This window comes from Apium graveolens, chromosome 1 (genome assembly GCF_009905375.1).
Source record: "Apium graveolens cultivar Ventura chromosome 1, ASM990537v1, whole genome shotgun sequence".
Lineage (NCBI taxonomy): Eukaryota > Viridiplantae > Streptophyta > Magnoliopsida > Apiales > Apiaceae > Apium > Apium graveolens.
In genome coordinates this window covers 196,525,910-196,549,919 of record NC_133647.1, presented here as the reverse complement: position 1 = coordinate 196,549,919, position 24,010 = coordinate 196,525,910, and the positions used below count along the sequence as shown (strand labels likewise).

Sequence of the window (24,010 nt, the reverse complement as noted above, 5' to 3'; positions counted from 1 at the left end):
ATGCAAATCTCTCTAAATAAATATATTTTTTAAGAAATTTTCGGATTTAGTCGAAGGTTCAAAATAGACCCTAAAATTTTGTTAAATTATTGAAATACGGTTAAATTTCGATAAATAAATATTTGGAGATCAAAATATTATCATTCATTTGTTGAGTTAAAAAATATATTATCTTAACTTGACGAGATTATTTATTTATCAAATATTATTTTTTAGAAATTTTACTATAACATGAATATGTGAGATTCGAAATTTTATACATGAATTCATGAAATTTGAGAGCACATACATATGATTTCATATCAATTAATATTATACTTGACACAAAATTATAAACATGGCTTTAAAAATTAATTTCTTTAAACATATTTTAATGTTAATAAATGAAAATATACATAGTTTCATGGTCAAAACACTTCAAGTTAGGTGAAATGAAATAACATATAAATAAGATTAGAGATATTTTTTATCATTATTTTCATCATTGATAAAAATTTAAATACAAATCAATATTTTTCAAAGAAAATCTATAAACTAATAAATATTATTTACTTTAAATAAATCCGAGCGTGAGCGATAATCGAATCCGAAACCGAAGATTTCATTTGTTTTAGCCAAAAAGATGTAAGGGTAATTTGGTAACTAAAAAAACAAAAGCATGGCAAATCAGGAAGCAAAATAAACAAGACCCAAGTGCTTAAAAGTTTGGATTTTACTGAATTGGGGGTGGGGGTGGGGATTAGTAGGTGTGTCTGAGCACGAGGGCTTTTGTTTTTCCGGCTTTCAAGTGTACACTCAAGTACAACGTTGAAGCACTGTTCTGTTTAAGGTTCTGACTTCTGTCCCTTAATTCATTTTTATTTTTATAATCCTTGTACTTTCCTTATTAAGGTACACATTAGTTTCTTGATTTTTTCATGTCTCTGTCATTACACACATTTATAATTTCTTGATTTTTGTGTGTTTATATCTGTCATTGTGATGTTTAGGTGTGTATATAAAGAGGGTTGTTCTTGCATGTGTGTATTTACATTTTAGTTAACACTTATTAGATGCAGTTAGACAGTTATGCTTAATTGTCTTAATTGTTATGAAATATTGTATATCTCTTGTTCTTAGATGTGTGTGTTTGTGTGTGTGTGTCTGAAATGAATGTTGGTAGATATGAATTACTGCGGTTTAAATGTATGTATGGGTTCCTTCCGGAGATGGAACCCGAATTTATATTGAACTTAGGCTCAAATAATAATAATAATGTATCAATATTCAACAACATTAATTTGACTAGTGACTAGTCATTCCGTATCCTGATCTGGAACACTGGAAACATGGCTTTAGGATTTATCTTGCAGAAAACGTATTCGTAGTAAATATGCTAATTCAATACTGACAGTAAGCTAGAGGATGTTGTGTTTTATTTCACTTTACTATCTTAAGAAGAAGCTCTCCAAAATTTTGAAGTTCAGAAAAACAATAATTTTTTTCAACTCGTGAATTAAATTCTGCAAGTGATTGGTTCATTGCAGAGAAACTTTTGGAATAAAATTAGGCAAATTACTCCACAAAAGATATCAACATGATATACTAAATAGATTAAGTGCAGATTCCCTTGAGTTATTCGTATTAGGTGTTTGTACTAACATCCCCTAAAATGTCTTGCATTTCTTTTATCTAAAATATTTATCATCTAAGTTTCTAATTTGAGTCTGGGCTAAAAAAATATTTTCAGTAATTTCAAAATTTCACCCCAGGCAAATTAATTTTCTTTTTACTGTTTTTCCGAATTGTCCAGGGCTGGTGCAGAGCCAGCACCCCTCCTAGTTCTGCCCATGTGTTTCTCATTATCTTAATAGCGTTATTTGAATTTAAGGGTTGGTATGGCTGATTTATGGGTGCAAGAACGATAATTAGTTCTTTAGTCATGGACGGAAGAGTCATATCTTTCTAGATAGGTTATTAAGCTTGCAGCCAAGATATGCAACTTTGAGAATTGTCATGTTTATCTGGTTTTGTATTACTTACTATGAAAAACTAATTAGTCAACGTGTTGATGTTGATATGCCTTGGTGATGTTTTATTTTGGATAATCTATGTACTCTTTACTACAATATATTGGATTTTAGAGAACTGAAATCTATTCGACTCCAATTACTGGCTAAATTTTATAAAGTGTTGGTTAGAAACTTGAATGCATATTTGCAACCACCATTTTATAATTTATTCTAATATTTCAAGAAGTCGAAGGGATTTTATCTTTTTGAATTTTGGCCTACCTTTCTCCTGTAACTGTTTTCATGGATATAGACAGCCAGAGTGCTGGCAGTGAATCCAGTCTGGTTCATACGTTGTGAACTACAGGTAAAAGGAGGAAGAGGTGGGGAGGTTAGATGTAACGAGAATATATCCTTTGATGTTTTATGATCTAGAACTAGGGATTAAGTGGTTAAGAAAAGAATGTTGCTAAAATTGAAAGCCTTGGCCAAGAGAAAAAGTATAATTTATCTTCTACATTTGAAGGTTTCTTTGAAAACCTTGTATTATGTGATAAACGTCTAGTGATGCCAATCTTGTCATAGTAGGCCACCATTGTTTCCAGTAATTAGATTCAGTTACAAATCAACTGGGTTTTTAGCTTGCCAATCCCAGAAAGAACATTTGAAGCTTCAACAAGGATTTATTGTGCTTTACTAGAATCAAGTACTCAAGAAACTAATGATAGAAAGGAATACAAACTCGTATAGACAAATCATCCAGCTAACCTATTAGAGGGTATTGAAGCAATGAAAAAACTTCAATAGTAAATATGTGATATCTCGGCTTGCAGTAAAGGATTGTGCCACTATCTTTTCAAATTGATCATTACTGTTGGATTCAGTCATCTTAATGTCTATTTCTAATTGGCTTCTTTTGTTGTGGCTCACATTAAACTATGTAGCTTGAGGGCCACGGGCGTGGCCATATAGTTGATGAGTTCTTTTTTTGGGGGGGCGGGGGCGGGGGGTATATGCTTAATATTAATTTAATAATAGTAGATCTGTATTATAATTCCAAGTTCAGTTGGGAAACTAACCCTGCTCATGTCAGCATAGCTACGCCTCTGCTCGGGGCAGCTACTCCATATTTGAATATTTTGTTGCATTTGCAGACTGGAATTTAATGTTTTCTTGATTCACATGAATCTGAGGTTACTGATATCTCCTCTTCCTTTCTCATCTCTTTTAGCATCAGTCCTTTCAGCAGAAAGAATTATGAAGAGGGCAATGCCATTTGATGATCAGGTAGACATATCTTCCGATGAGGAGTCGTCTTCTGAATTAGACATTGCAGAGTTGGCTCACAAGCTTGCTGGGGACGTATCAATTGATCAACCTGAACCAACCGATGTTGTTATGACAATTGGTAATTGTTTTTATTTTCCCTCTGTACCAAAGCTTATCATATTTACTTCAGTTATTCTGTCAAATCTAAGTGTAGTTGTTTGAGTTCTCACTAATGTGTATCTTCTATGTAAGCTGATAAGCTTTTCAAGTGGTTTTGAAGTATAAAGAAGTGAAATAAATTGTAGCTCTTCTAGAAAGTCAAGTATTGGAAATGATGATACAATCACCAAAGGACCTTGAAAACCAAACGTTCAACCCCCTAGATCTAATTATAAGTTCCGATCCACTAACAATTGTATATTATCTCTCCTTGCTCAAGTGGCCAAATCTCAGAAGGCATCACTTCTTTTAAAAGTACTGAAATATTATTATAGACCTAGCGCATCATGCATTTGTTTCACCTCCAAAGGTTTACCCTACTCAGTTTAAGTTTAGATTTTCTGCACAGATGTCGAAGATCGAGTTTCCAGTGCTGAAACATAGCATATGTACTCTGCTCTTGTAGTAATTATAAATGCTGTAAATATGGAAACAAGCTGAAAACCAAGAATCAAGTTTTTGAATTTACACCACTATTTCTTAAGCTACAGAAATTTGAATAAGTGTAGTGAAACTGTGAATGCAGACCGGGAGCTGATGACATAATTTTATTTCCCAGTCAATCATCTATATCATCATATGGTCCAGTTTTGTTAACAATCCTCTAATTTATATTCTCAACCTGGCTTATATATCTTCACACATGCCATTCTCATATTTACAACCACTTGGATTGCAGAAAATGTTGTACTCAGAGAGGCCGAGATGTACCAAGATTTTATGATGCATTTGACAATCCCAACTCAACGTGGTGCCATTGTACCATTTTCCTCGTGGAGAGAGTTCGGCAATTCTATGAAAGAGATATATAAGCAGCCTCTGCATTACCTCACAAATGTCTTCCTGAGGCAGTTGGATCAAAACCGGATTGGTGCTGATGATGTGGACAAAAGACTTGATACCATTATTCATCCTGCCAAAGCTGAAGTTTTCCTCTGGATGACGGAAGAAATTCACAGGCTCACTACTTCTCCACATCAGCTGGCTACACTCTGGCTGAACAATCCCATGTACAAAGCTTTTATTGATCTCTATGCCCCTCTGTCTAGAAATCCAATATAAGGGTCTTTATGTAGGAAGGGTCGATCTCGAGCAACCCCTGAACATTGCAAGGGTGCAATGATGACATACAGCTAAGTTGTTCTACTTGGTTGTGTCTTGTGAACTATCTATTTTCTTTACCATCTATGTATGGTGCTATCTGAAAAAGACTAAATGGTCTGTACACATTACCAATAGCTTAGCTAATGACAGATGTTGAAGCAAGATATACATACTACCAATAATCACAGCAAGAGCAAATTCCATGCTGGAAAAAGTGAAATCGGTTGTTATCTCGAATTATAATTTTACGATCATACATCTCTGACACTAACTTTGCATAAGAATGACAGTCAGAGCACATTCTGAGATTCTTGATTATACGTATGGGCGTTCCATGGCTTGTACTGACGAGTCCAAAGGCTAAGGCTAGTTTTTCACTATGTCTACTGAGCAAAATATCTTTTTCTTGCTCATCAACATCTAGCAAAACACTTTTTAGGTCAGGAACATGAGACACATCTCTGAGTCTGTAGTTGATCTCTTCTAGCATTGGGAGAACGAGGTCTGTGACTAAATGAGACTGATCACCTGAAGTAAACTCGTGAATCACGCCATTAGCCTCGATTGAGCTAGATCCTGGCACTTTTTTAATCCCCATTGCCTTCATGTTTAGTCTCACTTCTGCAACATCAGTCCACTTTCCAGCAGATGCATATATGTTTGAAAGCAGAACCTGGACCCCAGAATTTTCACCGGTTGATTCGGCTATCATCCCAGCTGCATATGTTGCCATTTTTTCATTTTTGTGTGTCCTGCAAGCAGCTAGAAAAGCCCTCCAAACTGCGTCATTCGGTGCCATAGGCATTGTTTTGATTAGGTCAAGAGCTTCACTTAACAATCCAGCACGACCAAGTAAATCAGCTACACAGCCATAATGAACAATCTGAGGAGAAATTTTGTAGCTTTCTGTCATAGATTGGAAAATAGACATGCCTTGATCTACAAGACCCCCATGGCTGCATGCTGTCAGCACCCTAACGAATGCAACTTCATCCGGCTTCACCCCTTGCATGATCATTTCATGAAACAGGTGGACTGCCCGTTCTCCATTTCCCTCCACGGCCATGGCTCCAATGGCTGCTGTCCAAGCAGACACATCTCTCTCCTTCATTGAGTCAAAAACTAGCATTGCACTTTGAGTATCTCCACACCTAGCAAACATATCGATTAAGGCTGTATTGAGCCGCATATCACAAACCACGTTGTTAGTTCCAATGTATTTATAGGTCCATTTTGCAAGGTCAAGGGCACCCAAATATCCGCAGGCAGATGCAACACTAACCATTGTTACCTCATCAGATCTAATTCCCTTACTCTGCATTACTCGAAAATGTTCAATCGCTTCCTCAAATAAGCTCTCTTGTACTAACGCAGCTAGAATGGTGTTCCAAGACACAAGATTAGTCTCTGGCATCTCACTGAATATTTTCCTAGCCAACTCAACATCATCATTTCTTACAAGACCTGCAATTAGCGAGTTATAGGAGACCACAGTCTTGTTCACCATTCGGTCAAAAATCAAACAAGCCACTTCTTTATTTCCACATTTCATGTACATGTTAATAAGGGAATTACTGATACCATCACAACCTTCTAATCCATTCCTCAAAATATAACCATGACACTCTTTACCATACAGATAATTCTCCAATTCTACGGCTGCAGAGATAACGGACAACATGGTGATCCGGTCTGGTTTTAGCCCTTGCCTCAGCATATCATTCACTACCGGAACCACCTCCCTAGCTAGCCCCTGATGAACATAATTCGACAAAATCGTATTGTAAAGAACTAAATTCCCACCAACACATCCACGAAAAACCTCCCTCGCTCTATCAAAAGCGCCACATTTCATAAACATATCCACAACCGCATTCACCAAAACCTCATTCTCCTCTACCCCCAACTCACCAACACACCTCCACACTCTTTCTCCCAACTCCAAGTTCCTCAATTTCCCGCAAGCCGAAATCACACACACCATAGTAACCTCATTAGCCCTAACCCCATTCCCAACCATTTCAAAAAACAAAGACACAGCCTCCTCAGCACACCCCCACCTAGCAAACCCGCAAATCAAACTAGTCCACGACACCACATTTCTCTCAGACATTTCATCAAACACCTTCCTCCCTTTCTCAACCTCCCCACTCTCACAATAAAAATGAATCAAACTATTCTGTATATACACATCATCTTCAAAACCCATCTTCACAACACACCCATGAACTTGAACCCCCTCAAAAAACCCATCTTTTTTAGCACAAGCACTCAACACAAAAGGGAAAGTATAGTGATCAAACCCTACATTTTTTCGCAACATTTCGACAAAAATCTTGATTGACTCATCACAAAATCCACAAAAAGCATACCCTCTAATCAAACAATTCAACAAATAAAGATAAGGGCCATTTTCTTTTTTGTTATAATACAATAAAAATGCTTTCTTTGCATGTTTTAAGCTTTCAGGAGTAGCTAGTTCAGCATAAGCAGCTATTAGTTTAGTTAAAATGTGTGTTTTTTTGTTAAGGCCTTGTTTTGTGATGTGGGCTTGATGTTGTTTTAGTTGTTTTAAGGTTTTGCATAGTTTAAGTGAGTTAGTTTCAGGTGGGTGATTGATGCTTGGTCTGATAGGCTGCTGTGTAGTGAGAGTTGGAAGATGTGTTGCAGACATTTCACAATTTTCAGTGTCTTGGCCTATCTTACAATATAATTTTGGTTTGAATTTAGATTTGGAATTTTCATAGGTGTTGCTCAAAGTAAGAATTGTTCCTCCCTCCTCTCAATTCTTTATATCGTGGGAGTTATACGGGCGATGAGACTTAACCCACACTTTTATACTCTTATTAATTGTAGTTGTATGAATTCCTTTTATTTTTTTTTTCTTCTAAATTAAAATATAATGTTCAAATTTTTATATAAAAAAATTAAAAATAAATTACGGAAATATATCTTATAGTTGTCTTAAAATACGCGTCAAGTATGAGGAAAAAAACTGTAAAGAAATGAGGACGGTCGGAAATAATATAATTTTGTTCAAAACTTAAAGATGTCCAATATGTCACAGTGTTGTATGCTGGAGCCTGGATTTTAGCAACACCTACATCTGCAAAAACATCATTAGAAAATTTCGAAAGTTAAATATTTATCAGTAGAATTCGAAATTCAGATTTTTACTGGCAAATCTAATGTAGTCTAGTTACTAGAGCTGACAAACAAATGTACATTAAACACAAATGACACAAGTCTTGATAACACAAGTACATAACTCAGAATGGATAACATCTTAGAGTTAGAAGTTAGCCAAGGTTCATTCATTCCAAAATCATGTCACAGACAACAGGAAGAACAATGTTTTACAAGGCTTCCCTCTTCTGTCTCTTGTACAATGCCAAGTGCATCAGTGAAAAACATGAGGAAATTTGCCGAAAAAAAGAAAATTTACAAGGACTGTTATTTAGTTATAGCTCGTTTCAAGTCGGGATATATTATAGTCCGTCATCAACATCATGGTAGAAGGCGCCTTCACTTCATGCACATTCCTTTTTCAGGGTCTTGGATATAGCTCTGATAGTTTTCGGGGTAGTTCTGCAGCAGCCTCCAATAAGAGAAGCCCCAGCATCACACCATGTGCTCACGTATGACACAAAATCTTCATCTGCTACTCCAGTTGTTGGCTGTAACAATTATATCCTTCTTGTTATTGTGTTGAGCAATAATGTTATCATGATTACATTCAGAATGAAGTGCAGCGTGGATAATTGTGAAAGCTGCATGATTCAATAAAATGAAAAAGAGAGGACTTACCACCCACTCCTTTCTTTCAGCGTCGTACATCTCACCACTGTTTGGATAAACGAGTATTGGTTTAGTGGTAACCTGCTTGATATACAAGAAAACAAATGAGTGTACTATAAGTATCCAGCTGCAACAAAACTGAAACTGGAACTAATCGAGTTAGATGCTATAAACTGAACATGCAATGTTGCACAAACTATGGTGAACTGTGCAGGAGATGACGATTTTTTCTTCTGATAAAGTTAATACAGTCAACAGGCGGGTCTTGATTCTTGAAGGCTCAACAAAAGGTCTAATGCATGACATCATAAGAAAGTATGGCTCAACTGCTATACTTTGGAAGAAAAGGCTCAACCTTCTTCAGTTATTAAACAAAGGATGCTGGGGTTATTCTGAAATTAGTTATAATTTAAAAGGTCATACCTTTTTAATTGATTGGATCAGTCCATGAATAAATCGAGGAGGGGTGCAATTGATTCCAACAGCAACAACTTGTTTACATGAATCGGCTATTGAAGTACATTCGGATATGGAGTCACCACTAACTACATTTGTTCCATCCTTGGAATTGAAGGAAAACCAGGCTGGAATCTTTATGTTTTCTTCTTCAAGAAGCTCAGCATATGCCTGTTGTGGCCATGTAAATCTATCAAAAAGGATACACCGGAAATTTTATTTAAGGAAGTAACATTCTCAAGATTCAGAATCCCCTGGTTTAAGCCTTTGGACATTGATTCATAAATTACGCCAGGCAGGCTCAAGATATTGGTTGAGAGGGTACAGTTATAATGTCAACAAAAATTCCCATTCAGTAGGCATAGAAAACACAAATAAATTTTCCACCAAATATTGTTTCTTCTGTAGCATTCTAATAATGCTTTAAAATGTTAAAACAGGGCTAACTCTACACATTAATATTCTGTTCTCTACAAAACTTTAAAAAAACATTATACTTGTATCAGTTGTATTCCAGACTTGTTCAAATTAATGGCATTCGAAGTCATGCTTACACTACAATTTCAAATAATTGTGTTTTGGAGAGAAACCATACAACTAACTTGGCTGCTTATGGGAGGGAGTCTTACAAACACTATTGTAATCCATTTTGGTCTTGAAATCATTAACTGTACCGATATACTGTATTAATCTTAGAAGCTACGCAGGGAGTGGTCATCATCAAAATAAATGATCACAAAATTAAACCTAATACGTAAACAAAGTAATCAAGATCACATATGATGCAAGTGTAACCATGCACAGTTTACTCTGTTCCATAATGAACCCTATTTTTCATATCTTAACAACTTAAAATACTCTCCTCTCATAAATGGTGTTCCTGGTGGTAAATTATCGTTTTCATTATGTGTGTATGTGTGCTTTTTTTTGGGGGGGGGGATTACATTACAGAAATTCACAGATCTAGATGATACCTTTGCTTCCAATTTGTTAGGTGTTGTCTCAAATGCAATCAGGTCAGCACCTGATTCAGCTAGGAGTTGAACTCGTCTTCTGTGGAAGTCTTTCAAAGTTTTCAAAGTGACAGTGTCACCATATATCCCACTGTAAGAAAAACCGACTTGTAGTTATCTTAATATTTCTTTTTTCTGAAATCAGAAAAGGCATCAACATCTACTTCAGCGATCTACTTCAGCGATCTAATGCTCAGTAAGGTTCAAGAATTTAAATTATCACATAAGTTGCCTGACTTTACATGGAAGAGTAGAAACTGTTTTGTTTAGTTCTAAAAAGCATTAAAAATATCATCTCCACTTTATTAATAAAGTCTAAACATATACAAATATAAAAATTTAAAGCCCTTGCAGAGTTCCCCAAACAGCTTAAAGCTTGGGAAGCTCAGACCTGGTCAAGATCTGAACAACAGTAGAAATCTTCCTTTATCACCTTCTACGTGCTTTCTTTTGCTAATATATAGGTCTAAAAGTGTGATTATCATGAGTAATGTTGTGCATTTAATGAAGGTAAGATAGTTAGAGGAATCTGTCAAAGGTTAGTAGAAGAGGAGCCAACAAATTATCTTCAACTTAAACTTCAGTCAGAAAAAAAGTTCTGATCATTAGAGAAGTGCTACTCACAATCAACACTTATTTCACAATTTCTATCTTGCACGCATCACTGCATGATATAATGGAAAAAGTGGTTGTTCTAGAAGACACGCAACTCTAACAGGGCAGGATTTGATTTTCTGAAATTTAATCATATACAGGATAACTACATTATATTTGTAATTCAGAATATGAAAAAATTGTAATCTTGTCAAAAAAGAAGAATGCCGGTATAAACATAAGAATCAAATTTTACCTATATTCAGAACCATCGGCCAAGTAAGCTCCATAACTTCCGACAGAAGCTGCAACAAAGACCGGGTGTAGTTCTGGCATATTTTTATCTTCCATAACATCCCAAGAACCTTTAGCAACTCTGTCATAGTAAATGTTCCGTGCCTCACATGCTATTTCAACACTTCTTTTAAGTAAAGCTTCACCTTCTTCTCTAGACATGCCCTTAGCCTCAAAACCCTGAGGGGTTGCCTGCCTCACCCACAAATCAATCATTTAATATGAGGTATCACCGGAAACAAAGTTATACTCCTAGTTTACGTGGACTTATTACAGAACATGTACTTACCTGATATGAAGCAGATGTTATTACATTTGCTCCAGCTTCAAGGTAGTCTAGGTGCACCTGTCATTAAAAGTCAGTTAATTGCAGAAGAAAAGAAAAAATTGCATATTCACAAAGCCACATTGTATCCAGAATACATGCTAACTGAGTTATAATATTATCAACAAAAAGTTTCATAGCCAGTTCTTTTCTGCTAATAAATTTATAGTCAATTTAAATGCTTTTCCGTTATCCTAAATGCCCACTCACATTGCGATCTGTCATTAAGAGCATCAACAGCTAAATTCAGACAAGACTAAACCACCAATGCATTTCCTAATCGAATAGTAAGGAGGATGCAAAAACAAATGCAACGAGTACTGTATTTGTTAGAATTTAGTCAGAAGTTTGATAATTGTCACAAATCACAACCCCCAGGATCACATTGTATGCTCCACGGGAATATCTTTTTTCATACACACATCGAGATACTGCAACATTACTACATGTCACATTCATAAACAAAACTTATATGATTCATGAAGTGGCATTTATTTATCTAAATATTCACACATATATATAACAAGGGTGGCTACATTAAACTGTGTAAATGCAGAATAATAAGACCCTCATAAAGAGGAAACAAGTTGGATGCTAGTCCATTCATACATTTAATCACATGTTCAGTTTTTTGCACTATTAACCGCATCAATATAGGCATTTTTACTGAACCACTAGCAATGAAACTGCCCAATTGAGGTTTTTCAAACCATAGCTGTAAACGCAAAAATGGACAGATTACTACCTTCGGTAAAAGTAAAACCTTATATGGTAACAAAAGGCGTAATGGAAATTATAGATTGTAGAATTCAAGCAATCTGTAACAAAAGTAAACTGATACTCTATCGGGGAATATACAGCTTCAGCGGAATTTATACATTTAGTTAAAAAGAATTTTTTAGCTCCAGTTAAGAGTTTAGAATTAGTTGACCCAGATCATATGAAATCTCGGTTTTGGGCAAGGTTATAAAACTCTTCGGTTGCATATCCAAAATCCGAGTAATCGACCGATTTTTCAAGTACAACTATACATAGAAGTTCATTCAAATAACATATTCTGTCTTGCCGGTTCTCTAGAAATATTTTACAATTTGTGCACAGATCATAATTTTTGGTAATTTCTCATTATTATATGCGTCGGTTGCAGGGAGGAGCCATGTGTCGAAACCACATAACCCCACCACATAAACCTCTTAAAGATAAATACAATAATATTGAGATGGAGTGCATATCCTTAAACATGTCCCTGTCCAACCCATGCTGCAAACATATCTTAATACTAAGAAAGTAAGAAACTGTCTGTTATATTGAAGTACTTTAATCAGCATATAATACACAAATTTTATAACTTAAAAACTTTAATAATAGCTATATTAGAGGAAACAAGGATACTCCCTCCGTCCCAAAAAAGTATTTTCTATTTTGACTTTTTACACTATTCATGGTAAACGATTGCGATTGACTACTAATTTACGACTAATTTATAATATCAAATATAGTCATGAGTGATCTTGTTGGATTCATATTTATGAGTACTTTAATAGAATGAAGTTTTTATATTTAATACTAATACGAAATTAAAGATATTAACAATCAAAAGTGTGTATTGACAAACGTTATTGACAAACGTGTTCAACACAAACAGGTTTAGGGACGGGGGAGTAATTATTAATAACAGTCAAATAATTACCCTGGATTAGAATTTGTTGAAAAGGGGGATTACATGACCAAGCAAATTAGAAAACAAATTCAAATACAACTAATTAGTCTTCTACAAAAATCAAATTCGTTGTGATTTACAACAAATTTGATTTTTGTATACCGTAAACCACACACGACAATCCGACGTTTAGAGAGCTTGTAACTTAACATGGTATGTCGTAAAACATAACTATATGAAAAGAGCATAGCAAAAATTAGTAAATTACCCTTGTAATGAGATGAGGAGAGCTAAGGAGGCACTTGGCGCTCCACAGAGGGTCATTAAGGTCAGCACCGTGGCTTTCGAGCTCCGTCGCAAGTCCGCCATCGATCACAGCATATCCGCCACACTTCTGGAGAAAATCTTCCATACTAGTTGCTGCTCACTTTTCTTGTCCAAAGAAACTGTGATCAATATTACAAACAAATACGTAAAGAATGCAGTATGATATGCTGTAACATACGTTTGTCGTAGACCGGGATTCAAACTTAAAATATGAAGATAGGAGTATAAGTTTATTTGTGGATTGCAAGTACAGTTGAAAATTTTACCTGAAGAAGAGAGGATTAATGAAGCTGTCAGCTGTGCAGTACAGATGGAGCAAGTAAATATATCGCACCATGTTGTTTCGTGCAACATTTATAGAGGCGATTCATGTATGCTAAAGTTACCAAAATGCCCCTACTACTGTACAGTGTCGATAATTCATTATCTGTTACAACTATCATATACCCCCTCTGTTTTTTTTATTTTGTAAACATTTTAATATATTTTGATAGTTAAAATTATTATTTATAAAAATTTTTTTTATAAATAAAAGTAGACTCCTTATATTTTAATTCACAAAAAGAAAATTTTTAAAATCATATTTCTAACTAGCCGGTCAAATTGACTTTTTTTTTTCTTTCTCGTTGCAAATAATAGTTCTTAAATTAGAAAATTAAAGTTTTGTGAAATGTTAAGGGACTTGCATGTTACAACTAGATACCAAAGATATAATGTATCAGATATCAAAAATTTTATAATAATATAGTACGAGTTCATTTTAAAAAGATTTAATTGATTTGAGAAATGTAAATAATGGATGTTGCAACATCCATTAAATTAAGAGTTTTTTAAAAAAATACACAAGGTTAAAAATATTTTTACAAAAATACTGTCATTTTTTAAAAAAATCTGCAAAAATATTTTTTTATTTACAAAACTACTATTATATTAAATTTTTCCAAAAAACGCAACTCGATTTAATTAGAGGTAACTTTCTACTAGTTTCCACAACTTCTTGTAACTTTATACAACCTCGAATGTAACTAAAAAAACTTAATTTAACTAGTTACATGTCTGTTTGATTTTGGTCGATTTTCGTTGATTTCGTATTTTTGTAAAAATAATCCAGAAGATAGTTAAATCGTAAAAAACTTAGAAAATTGATATTTTTGATAATTTCTTTAAAATTAAACCACCTAGTATTTGGGAATAATTTTAAAATTTCCATCCGATATCCAAATATTTTTTATATACGTAATCTTTATGTTTGATTGATATTTTATCACTTGACCCAAAATTATGTCCATGTTCAACTAAGCTTATGATATCAATTTGTCCTTTCTATACTAGTGGAGATGGCGTGGATAAACATAATTATAATCTTTATATCTTTATCCTATTTAGGAAGATATCTTTAGTTTTTGTCTATCGGTTATTTGATTTATTGTTCTAATTTCTCGCTAATAAAAAGAATTTAAGAGTAGAGTAATATTAGCAATTTCAAAATCATATTCAAACTATTTTATTGAATATTCTTAGTAATTAAAATAAGCCTCTCATGTATCATTACAAAAAAAATAGGTAATCATAGCATTGGAGTAAAAAATTATGGTATTCCCTTTGTCCCGTTCAATTTTATACAGTTTCCTTTTTGAAACTCACTCTCAAGTCTCAATTGAATAGGTTCCAAAAATAGTAAACTTTTATAATACAGTGTGATCAATTAATATTTAATATATAAAGTGAGTGTATTTCTTCTAATACACCCACTTTATATATTAAATATTAATTGATCACACCATTTTATCCACTTTATCCACTTTTCTTAGTTTTCGTCACTAAATTATATTTTTTCTTATCTCGTGCCATACCTCCCATATATACTGAACAGAATGGAAGGGAGCAATTATTTAGTCGAATATAAGATAAATGGTGTGAAATAAAAAAGTATAGACAACGGTTTATAGAAGAAAAAGATTTTGAAAAGAAAATCAAAGAATGCTTGAAATTGTCGGGAGGGAAGCAGATGCGGATCGGCGATGCACCCCGGTCGGACGTGGAACAGTGTCAAGCTGGTCCACCAATCAGCTCGGGGTGTGGATCTGTGCAGATTGGCATGACAGTTAAAACCCAGCTTTAGAAATGCTTGTGGAGATATCGTCGCGTTAATGGTGGTGGCAGTACGCGCAAGTGAGTATTGATTCAGTATTCAAGTAGCAAGTGCTGCTTAACAATTGAAGGGAAAAATAAAGAATATATTTCACTCTTAAAAAAACATAACAAATCATAAGCCAATTAATTTTAAATGAAACACAAATATTTTACATAAAAAGAAAAACGGTGGACATCATATATAGTTTTCGACCATTTAAACTATGCCGAATAATACCATGCAGGGGCTAAATTTTTGTGCTAACCCATCCACATGAGAGTTTCCGTATAGGAAAAAGCATATTCTAAGTTATTGTAATATATCATGATATGTAAGGTAAAATTTTTGGTGTAAATATTTATCGGAGACTCATCTTTCCGCATACTCTTATAATATGCTCCAACAATTACTGTAATATATCATGATATGTAAGGTAAAGTTTTTGGTGTAAATGTTTATCGGAGAGACTCATCTTTCCGCATACTCTTATGATATGCTCCAACAATTAATGTAATATATCATGATATGTAAGATAAAGTTTTTGGTGTAAATGTTTATCGGAGTCTCATCTGTCCGCATACTCTTATGATATGCTCCAACAATCACGTGCCTGGAACATCATCCACAAATTTAGAAAGCATATAGTTTTGTGTAATGTGTGTAAGAGAAGCAAACTAGCAAATCATGGTGCTCCACTGTGTGTGCACTTGTAACCAAAATGGGATGCATTACCAAGTAGAAATTGAATCAGCAACCACCAAAAATGATTGAAACCCCCTTTTTCTTGATTTCTCAAGTTGCATCCATAAAACACATCAGAAAACAAAAACTAGTTTAAACATTCAGAAAATTATCGAAAAAAAACATTCAGAAACCTCCAGGGACCACATTCCCGCAAATACACATTTTAAAAGAGAAACGACAAACTTCCAACATCCCCGCAAATACACATTTTAAAAGAGAAACGACAAACTTTCAACTGTAAGTATTGTACTGATCAAATCACAAAGGTTCTTAAGGACCTCGCATGGGCGCGAAGCAGAAACAGCCACTAGCCTGGTCCTCCGGAATCATCCCTCCGCCCTTGCTTGTATCAATTGCTTCTAACAGCCTCACCACCTCCTCCATTTCAGGGCGCTTCTGCGGATTTACATCCCAGCATTTTTTCATGATGCTTGCAAAAGAACTTGGGCAGCATCGAGGAATATCCGGCCTTAGATTCTGAGAAAATCAAATCAGCAATATTAATACTAAGTTTGAGAAGAATTGTAAGAAATATTAGTTTCTGATTCATTCGAGGGAGAAATGGAAATTGTTTTTTGTTTTCTTTTTTCGAATGGGAAGGTTGTAATTCACATTCCCCTAAAGAAGTGTCTTTTAAGAACTAGCAATCTCTAAAAACTAGCAGCTATTTAAACTTTTAAGAACCATTTTTTCGATATTTTCAGTGAAACTATATAGTGATCACAGATTCATCTTTTTTAGAGTTTGATGACAGAATGCCACTGAGAATAATATTTAACGCCATCTGAAAGCGTACCGTACCCTAGTGATGTAAAACTTTGTAATAAAAGCTTGTTTTCAGATCATCCCTATACCAAATTACTTTGAGGGCATTAATTGGAACAATAAAAGTTATAACGGGATACAATCTAAGCAATATATATGTTAGCAGACAAATGCAAGCGGAAATTATGAAAAAATGTAATAATTCTTTGCTTTGTTTTAAGTAAGACTGACCTGTCGGACAACAGCAGATGAAACTTCTGCAAAGCTAAGGTTCACGTAGGGAAGATCGCAGCAATATATTTCCCACAAGCATACACCAAAGCTGTACACATCACACTTTCTATTGTATGGCTTGCCGTCCAGAACCTATTATACAAAGTACCTCATCAATTTCTCTTATATAAGAAACTTAAGCAAAAATAAAACTAGGGTTCTAAATAATACAGGCTTCTATATAAAATCATCCTGCAGGGCACACAATAATTAATGCAACCAACTCAAACCAGGTTCATTTAAAAATATAGAAAAGCCATAATCATACTGCTTGACACAAGACAGATGAAGTATCGATTTATCTTTTGTGGCCCATGGATTAAAACTGATGTCTTAAGCTTTTGAATAAAGTATATAAAACCGAATAAATGTGTGTATTCTCTACTATTTGCACATATCTGAAACAAAAAGAACCTAGCTCTTAAAATCTTGGATATCTACGACATGTATAGTGAAAAACTACTTTTTTGGAAATTGACTCGAGAACAGATTATAAAATAAATAAATAAAAAGGAAAACAAAACACAATGAGGGCATTATGCAAAAGAGAAATGCATTCTCAACAGTCAATACTTACTGATGAACATAATATAGAGACTGTACGTATATGGTTATACATCCTCAATTTAACAGTTGCATAGAAAGCATGATACATATATAATTAAGAATTTTAAAAGAAGTATTAGTTACTGTCATTGTTACCTCTGGTGCCATATAGCCAAGAGTCCCAGTTTCTCCTGTCATATCCTTGGGATTTTGAGCTTCCACTCGAGCAACACCAAAATCAGCGATTTTCAGGTTTCTGCGATAGTCAAGTAGCATGTTTTCAGCCTTGACATCTCGATGCACAATCTTCTTTGAGTGTAGATAGCTTAATCTGCAAAATGAAGACAAATAATGTATAGTGGTCACGGTTACCAATCCTCTTTTAGATAAACATATCAAAATAGAAGCCTACCCCCTAGCTAAATCCAATGCAAGCTGGACCACAACTTTGAAAGGAAGTTTCTTCTTCCTATTTTTGAATAGTAGGCTCTTCAAAGTTCCTCCAGGGACGTACTCCACTACAACACAGCATGCCCTTGCCGGAAGGTTAGATAAAGCATCACTTGAAGAAGAGGCATTCTCAGGAATCTTCAGATCGGAAGTTCCCATTGAAGCACCAATAAACTACAAAATACAAATATGCCATGCTTGAGTTATGACGTTATATCGGCAATGGATTAGTCAAAGTAGGAAAGTATTAAGACTTCCGCTATTAAATGTACTGTAAAAATTTGGGGGGGGGACATTTATACAAAGTAATTAACTTTGCAAATCACATTTAAAATTGCATTTAACAAAGTAATTAACTTTGCAAATCACATTATAAATTCGTCAAATTTATTATATAAAACAATCTTTAATTAGAGAATCTTGAGAGGCAGGAACATACTTTGGTAACATTCGGATGTTCCAGCTGGTGCCAAACAGCAACCTCTTGTTGAAATGAGGCTCTCAGAGTAGTAGTTTCAGTAGTAGTGGCCACGCCATCCTCCCCCCAGTCTAACACTTTCACTAGAGCAGAAAAGATGAAAACATAAGCAACATAGTACAATATATCTCAAAACAAACAATAGCTCTAAACATATTACAATCACGGGGTTAGAGTTCTTATAATCCATTTAGTCAAAACAAAATATCAAATTACTCTATCGAGCATACTGAAAATCAACTCTTTAATTAATTTTACTAGCTGCTGCTCTATGATAATTTACCATCAAGTATATTTTTGACTAATCATATGCAGCCATATATGCACTGAAAATCATACATGTTCGTTACATTGCCCTGCCAAATGACATCCTAGGCTTAGAGAGACGTCATAAAATCAGGCATACGAATTCCAGTGTCATATAGCCCCTACGTACCAGTGTAGGGTATACAGGAAATCGACAATCAAATTTAAACCCCATAGATTGTAGTATTTGACACGTAACTAACTACCAAGAATGTCTTTTCTTCTTTACTGCGCCGCCTTTCTTTTATTGGTTACTTCCTAAATGTCTAAGCACATCAAATCGAGGTAAATCTGCATGCTTCTTTGCAAAAGCACATGCATCAGTTATCATGTATTCAGTTTAAGAGTAGCCAGGAAAGTCTAACTACCCTCATACTGACGAGGTAACAAAAAAACTTGAAATCTGGAAGGGAACAACCAAAATGAATCTGAAATATATCTTTATTTCATCTTCGATATATTAAAAAGAGCTATTTATACGTAACCATAGGTGGATACATACCTGCAACATCTAGGTTATTGTATCTTTATTTCATCAATTCAATATATAAGAAAGAGCTATTTAATAAGTAACCATAGGTGGATACATACCTGCAACATCTAGGTTATCGTAGGTACCACGATATATCGTACCATACGTTCCCCTAGCAACAAGATACTTAATTTGCAACTTTGACAAATCAATCTCCCAAACTTCCTTGGGCTTTTTGGGATCCACAGTTCTAGACCATGCACGGGTCATGTGCCTCTCAAGCTGGATATCCAGGCTTTTGAGATCTATTTGATCAGCCCTGAAAATCATGTCCTTGCTACTCAGATTTCCTGGACTCTTCCCCAGAACATTTTTCGGGGCTGCAGGAGTACTTACAGTAACCACCCTCAAACTACCATCCTTTTGAAGTTCCAACCTTTCAGTCATCTGAACCTCTTCTCTTTTATTAGTAACCTTTACCTTCATTTCACCCTCCTCTTCAATTTCCGATTTCCCAGTTTTCGGAACTTCCCTTATTTCATCTGTGACACCATCCTCTATAATTTCCGAGTTTTCAGTTTCAGGAACCTCAACTATTTCATTACTAGTATATGAATCCATCGAAATGACTACCTAACTCAAATTCCAAAAAGTTGTTAGTCCTTCAAATTGCAAAGTCTATGAACAATAAACACTTTTTCCTTATATGCAGCTATATATCCAGCTTCAAATTAAACCAAATAAGTTAAGTCCGAATATATAGTATAACCCTGCCAAATCAAGGTACAACAAGGTCAAACATCAATCAATTCAAAATATTGGATACTACACAATTTATAGAAACAAAAAAACTAACATATCTATCAGACATAAAATACACTTATAACGTCCCTATTAGACATTCATACATCTAAATAAATAAACAACTATTATGTTTTTCCGTATTCGAAATTATGAAATTTAGCAAAACAGATACTCATTTGCGAGACATTTAAGACATATAAGCCTAATTATTTGGGATAAAAAAATAAAACAATTATCATGATCTATTTAACGGTACATTCATCAAACACATTCCTTCCAACAAAATAAACAAGGGTTTTCAAGATTATTCACTACCATTACTTGTTGACATACAAAATAGTTCATTCTTTTCAAAGTAAAGAGTGAAAACAACACAATTCTCACAAAAAAAAGATAAAACCCCACCATGAATCAAAGCACAAATAAAGACCTAAAATCACAAAGCTTCATATCATAGATACCATGCATAAATAAAATAAATATAAATTAGTGCAACACTTACCCACAAGTAGAGAACACCTAGGGAGAGAAGAGAGAATGCAAAGGTTGAACCACACTCACATAAAATATAAGATGTGTTTATATAGCTACACACATGACAAGGCAAGGGGTAAAGAGATTATATAGGGGATAAATACAAAAATAAATGCAAGGGTATAAGGAAAAAGGTGGGAATATGAATTAAAGAAGGGAGATGACAGATACCCACATTTATTCTTAGAGATATAGGAGCATACGGGAGAGAGAGAGAGATGTGTATGTGAGTGAGAGAGAGGGAGAGAGAGAGAGAGAGAGAGAGAGAGAGAGAGAGAGAGATTTATATGAGAGGGAGGGAGAGAGGGAGAGAGATAGAGAGAGATTTATGTGAGAGAGAGAGATGGGGGCGGGAGGGTTTGCGTAGTTATGTTGTTAATTGACAACAACATCAACATGCGAAAGATCCAAAAGTAAGACGAGGACAGATGGAATAATAATGAATAAATGTACGATATCCGGGGCCGTGCTGTACTGCTGTAGACTCAAATAAAATCCCAATGACGGTTTTGCCCTTTTCAGTTACGTTGCTAACGTCAGACTCTTTTTTTTGTATATATACAGGATATGTTGTGATTTTAGAAAGTTCAAAGATAGAGATAAAATCCTGACCAAAAAATAAAAGATAGACATAAAATCTGAAATAAGCTACGATATCTCCATTTTTTTTAATCGTATTTGTTTATTTTCGTATCGTAAAAAGTAAAAAAATTATATTTATGTCTTGATATGGATAGTACTTGAAGTTACATAACAGCTGGTATTTTTAATTCCGGACTGTTAAAAATATAAAAACTGTGAGTATCTCTTGATATGGATTATCGAATATATCTTTTTAAATATTTTTAAAAAAATTACGTACTTTTTTATTCGTAAATGTATGTGTGCTATTATTAGAAAATGGTTGCCAATAGCAAATTAAATTAGATATTTGTATTATTATTTTCAACATATAAATCAAATGTATATATTTTCAAATCTCAACACCTATATATTATTTTAAGATTGTAGTGTTACGTTAACTAATTTTTAGTCTTTTATTACTTATATGTTAAAATTTTAGTAAAATATAAAAAAATACAAGTAAGAAGTAGATAAGACAGTAATTGACTCGTGTATCACAATTCACAGCGTTGTAAGCGAATCTATAATAATTTATTTTGTTAATGTCGATTGCCACGTAGACGCGATATTGAATCAATTTACCATACAAATAATTTGATTCCACAAATTTAGCAAGGAGTTTCTATTTCAATTTCAAATCTATAAGATATTAGTTGAGATTTAGCAAATTTGTGATGATTTTTTTTCAGAGAAAACTGGGCTTGACGGTGTCCTCGGGCAAATTACATGATGTTGGGACATTTTATATTGTTAGGACATTTTATATTGTAATATTTTAAGAATAAATTGATAAATATAAACACAATCCTATTTACAAAAATACTCACTTATATTTTTAACCTCAGACATGTATTTTGAAGTTATCCTCAAAGTCAGCAAATCTTTTTTTTTATCGTAACAAACCCGCAGCCTCTACCCCCTACGCGTTCACGTAATAGCTTGCAAACCACGTGAACCAAGATAAACCGCATTTAAGCGACATGCTCTGACTCAGGAGGCATAATCATAAATTCTCCTCCCGTGGGATTCGAACCTGTGACCAAGAGGTTAGTTTTCCTCTTTTTAACCAACTGAGCCAACCCTTGCGGGCGCAATCCCTTTTTTATTATTATCATCCGGTAATATTGATTATCACATGTACAAGATGTTAAATTTGTCATAAAAAAAAACTCTTTTGATTCCAAAAAAAATATCGAGTATTTTTCATTTTAAATCATGATATTATCCGTCTTAGAATTGTTTATATATGTACCATTTATCACGATATTAAATTTAAGAGATTCCCGCAAACTGTAATCATTTTCTATTTTGATACATTTATTTATATATTAAACTTTTGTTATCGAAATTTTATGCGGCAAAACAAAAATATTTCATTGTACGAGATTAAGTCTTTTTGCCCAAATAAAATAATACCAAAACCTACAACGCTCATTAAATTATGGTCATTATTGTGTTAAATTTAATGATAACAAAGACGGTATTAATTATTAATGGAGCTAGTCAACTTGCTATTATTTAGCATTTATCCTTTATATATTTCAGTACTTGGTCTGTAATAATTAGCAGGGTACATTAGACTTTTCCCAACTAGCATTTAGCATATTTTCTGTTATTCCAGGTGTCATTCCTGCAGCATATACGTTGCACTGCAGGTGCTGTGACAGTCAGCTTTTCTAGATCTCATTTTGAGTATTATGTGAATGAAGTTTCTCTCTACAATTCTCTTACTCTGCATTTCATTTTGCCTGTTATATTCATAAACCTATCATGGTATCAGAGCAGCAAATGATTTGTTGAGTGAATTATTAGAGAGCTAGTCAACTTCTCTATTCACATCGTTGTCTTAGTATACTCAGATCTAAAGCCCCTTCTCCAAAGCGTTGTGATTAAAGAGTGAGCAGTGCTCGTCTTCATACTTTAATCGTGATGTCTGGAAGTAAATTCTCATTTTCTGATATGCAAAACTCATTGTTTCTTCACCCATCTGATAACCCCCTTTCCATTAATGTCACGAAGCTTGAAGGTGCTGGTGATTATCGTTCCTGGAAACGATCCATGGAGATTCAGCTGTCATCAAAGCGCAAACTCGGTTTTGTGGATGGATCTGAGGTCAAGAGTACATCTGATGCTGTTGAAGCTTTGCAGTGGGACACTTGCAACAGTATGGTAATTTCTTGGATTCATAATAACGTCTCTGATTCCATTAAGAAATCTGTCTTGTTTATTACGTCTGCTTCTGAAGTTTGGAAACAGTTAGAAAAGCGTTTTCAGCTGACTAATGGGTCTCGTAAATACAAACTGAGTAAATAGTTGTTTGGTCTTAAACAAAATGGCAGTAGTGTTGTTGATTATTTTACCTCACTCAGTAGTATATGAGAGGAACTTGATTCTATGAATCTGTTGCCCTCTGTTAAAACTGTTGGTAATGATGTGACTGAACTGTTGAGAGCTATTCATGCTCAGAAAGAGGAGGCTAAGCTTTTTCAATTTCTCAATGGCCTTGATGATAAATACTCCTCTCAACGTAGTCAGTTGCTTATGTTAATACCCCTGCCCAGTGTGGAAATTGCTTGTTCTGCTATTCAGCAGGAAGAGTCTCAGCATGAGATTCTTCAGGCTTCTAGTCATCTTGATAATGTATATCTGCCATGTTTACTAAAACTACTGTGAGTGCTGATAAATCTGTTACTTGTGGAGCGTGTGGTGGTAAAGGGCATACTAATGACAGGTACTGGAATGTCATTGGATATCCCAAATGGCATTATAAATACAAACCTCCAAAAGGTTCTGGCACTAGCCCTACCAATTACAGGGGAGGTGCTCCAGC

General features: G+C 34.4%; 4 protein-coding genes across 7 annotated transcripts; 1 reads left to right on the top strand and 3 right to left on the bottom strand.

Annotated features, from left to right (window-relative positions):
* Positions 1–670: 670 nt before the first annotated feature.
* On the top strand, positions 671–4,726 carry LOC141676670 (protein RDM1-like). Of its 2 annotated transcripts, none has more exons than XM_074482372.1 (3): positions 671–829; positions 3,223–3,399; positions 4,159–4,721. In XM_074482372.1, the coding sequence occupies exons 2-3, from the start codon at positions 3,249–3,251 to the stop codon at positions 4,539–4,541; spliced, it is 534 nt and encodes a 177-aa protein (XP_074338473.1). In that variant the 5' UTR covers positions 671–829; positions 3,223–3,248; the 3' UTR covers positions 4,542–4,721. The 2 variants fall into 2 exon arrangements, with proteins under 2 accessions (XP_074338473.1, XP_074338477.1); XM_074482376.1 differs by having other exon boundaries at positions 678–829; positions 3,229–3,399; positions 4,159–4,726.
* A 10-nt stretch (positions 4,727–4,736) lies between these two features.
* LOC141676589 (pentatricopeptide repeat-containing protein At3g22690) lies at positions 4,737–7,322 on the bottom strand. Its single transcript, XM_074482263.1, has one exon. The coding sequence runs from the start codon at positions 7,255–7,257 to the stop codon at positions 4,756–4,758; it is 2,502 nt and encodes an 833-aa protein (XP_074338364.1). The 5' UTR covers positions 7,258–7,322; the 3' UTR covers positions 4,737–4,755.
* A 464-nt stretch (positions 7,323–7,786) lies between these two features.
* Positions 7,787–13,435, bottom strand: LOC141676657 (homocysteine S-methyltransferase 2-like). Of its 2 annotated transcripts, none has more exons than XM_074482353.1 (8): positions 13,317–13,435; positions 12,992–13,169; positions 11,028–11,084; positions 10,701–10,930; positions 9,812–9,941; positions 8,805–9,008; positions 8,391–8,462; positions 7,787–8,260 (listed from the first exon to the last, which is right to left on the bottom strand). In XM_074482353.1, the coding sequence occupies exons 2-8, from the start codon at positions 13,133–13,135 to the stop codon at positions 8,114–8,116; spliced, it is 984 nt and encodes a 327-aa protein (XP_074338454.1). In that variant the 5' UTR covers positions 13,136–13,169; positions 13,317–13,435; the 3' UTR covers positions 7,787–8,113. The 2 variants fall into 2 exon arrangements, with proteins under 2 accessions (XP_074338454.1, XP_074338463.1); XM_074482362.1 differs by having other exon boundaries at positions 12,992–13,150; positions 13,317–13,357.
* Positions 13,436–15,934: 2,499 nt separating this feature from the next.
* On the bottom strand, positions 15,935–20,935 carry LOC141676642 (serine/threonine-protein kinase 52-like). 2 transcript variants are annotated; one of them, XM_074482337.1, is made up of 7 exons: positions 20,525–20,935; positions 19,338–19,988; positions 18,402–18,523; positions 17,925–18,136; positions 17,669–17,843; positions 16,925–17,059; positions 15,935–16,405 (listed from the first exon to the last, which is right to left on the bottom strand). In XM_074482337.1, the coding sequence occupies exons 2-7, from the start codon at positions 19,837–19,839 to the stop codon at positions 16,199–16,201; spliced, it is 1,353 nt and encodes a 450-aa protein (XP_074338438.1). In that variant the 5' UTR covers positions 19,840–19,988; positions 20,525–20,935; the 3' UTR covers positions 15,935–16,198. The 2 variants fall into 2 exon arrangements, with proteins under 2 accessions (XP_074338438.1, XP_074338446.1); XM_074482345.1 differs by having other exon boundaries at positions 20,732–20,935.
* Positions 20,936–24,010: the final 3,075 nt, after the last annotated feature.

Bases quoted from the DNA above. Each gene is read 5' to 3' on its own strand.
- LOC141676670 (XM_074482376.1), top strand. From the start codon at position 3,249: ATGAAGAGGGCAATGCCATTTGATGATCAGGTAGACATATCTTCCGAT. The intron at 3,400-4,158 runs GTAATTGTTTTT...CTTGGATTGCAG, and splicing joins CGATGTTGTTATGACAATTG to AAAATGTTGTACTCAGAGAG.
- LOC141676589 (XM_074482263.1), bottom strand. From the start codon at position 7,257: ATGTCTGCAACACATCTTCCAACTCTCACTACACAGCAGCCTATCAGA.
- LOC141676657 (XM_074482353.1), bottom strand. From the start codon at position 13,135: ATGGAAGATTTTCTCCAGAAGTGTGGCGGATATGCTGTGATCGATGGC. The intron at 10,931-11,027 runs GTAAGTACATGT...TGGGTGAGGCAG, and splicing joins TAACATCTGCTTCATATCAG to GCAACCCCTCAGGGTTTTGA. The intron at 9,942-10,700 runs GTAAAATTTGAT...TTTTTCTTACAG, and splicing joins GCCGATGGTTCTGAATATAG to TGGGATATATGGTGACACTG.
- LOC141676642 (XM_074482337.1), bottom strand. From the start codon at position 19,839: ATGGATTCATATACTAGTAATGAAATAGTTGAGGTTCCTGAAACTGAA. The intron at 18,524-19,337 runs GTATGTATCCAC...TTTCTGCTCTAG, and splicing joins CGATAACCTAGATGTTGCAG to TGAAAGTGTTAGACTGGGGG. The intron at 17,844-17,924 runs GTAGGCTTCTAT...TTCATTTTGCAG, and splicing joins GCATTGGATTTAGCTAGGGG to ATTAAGCTATCTACACTCAA.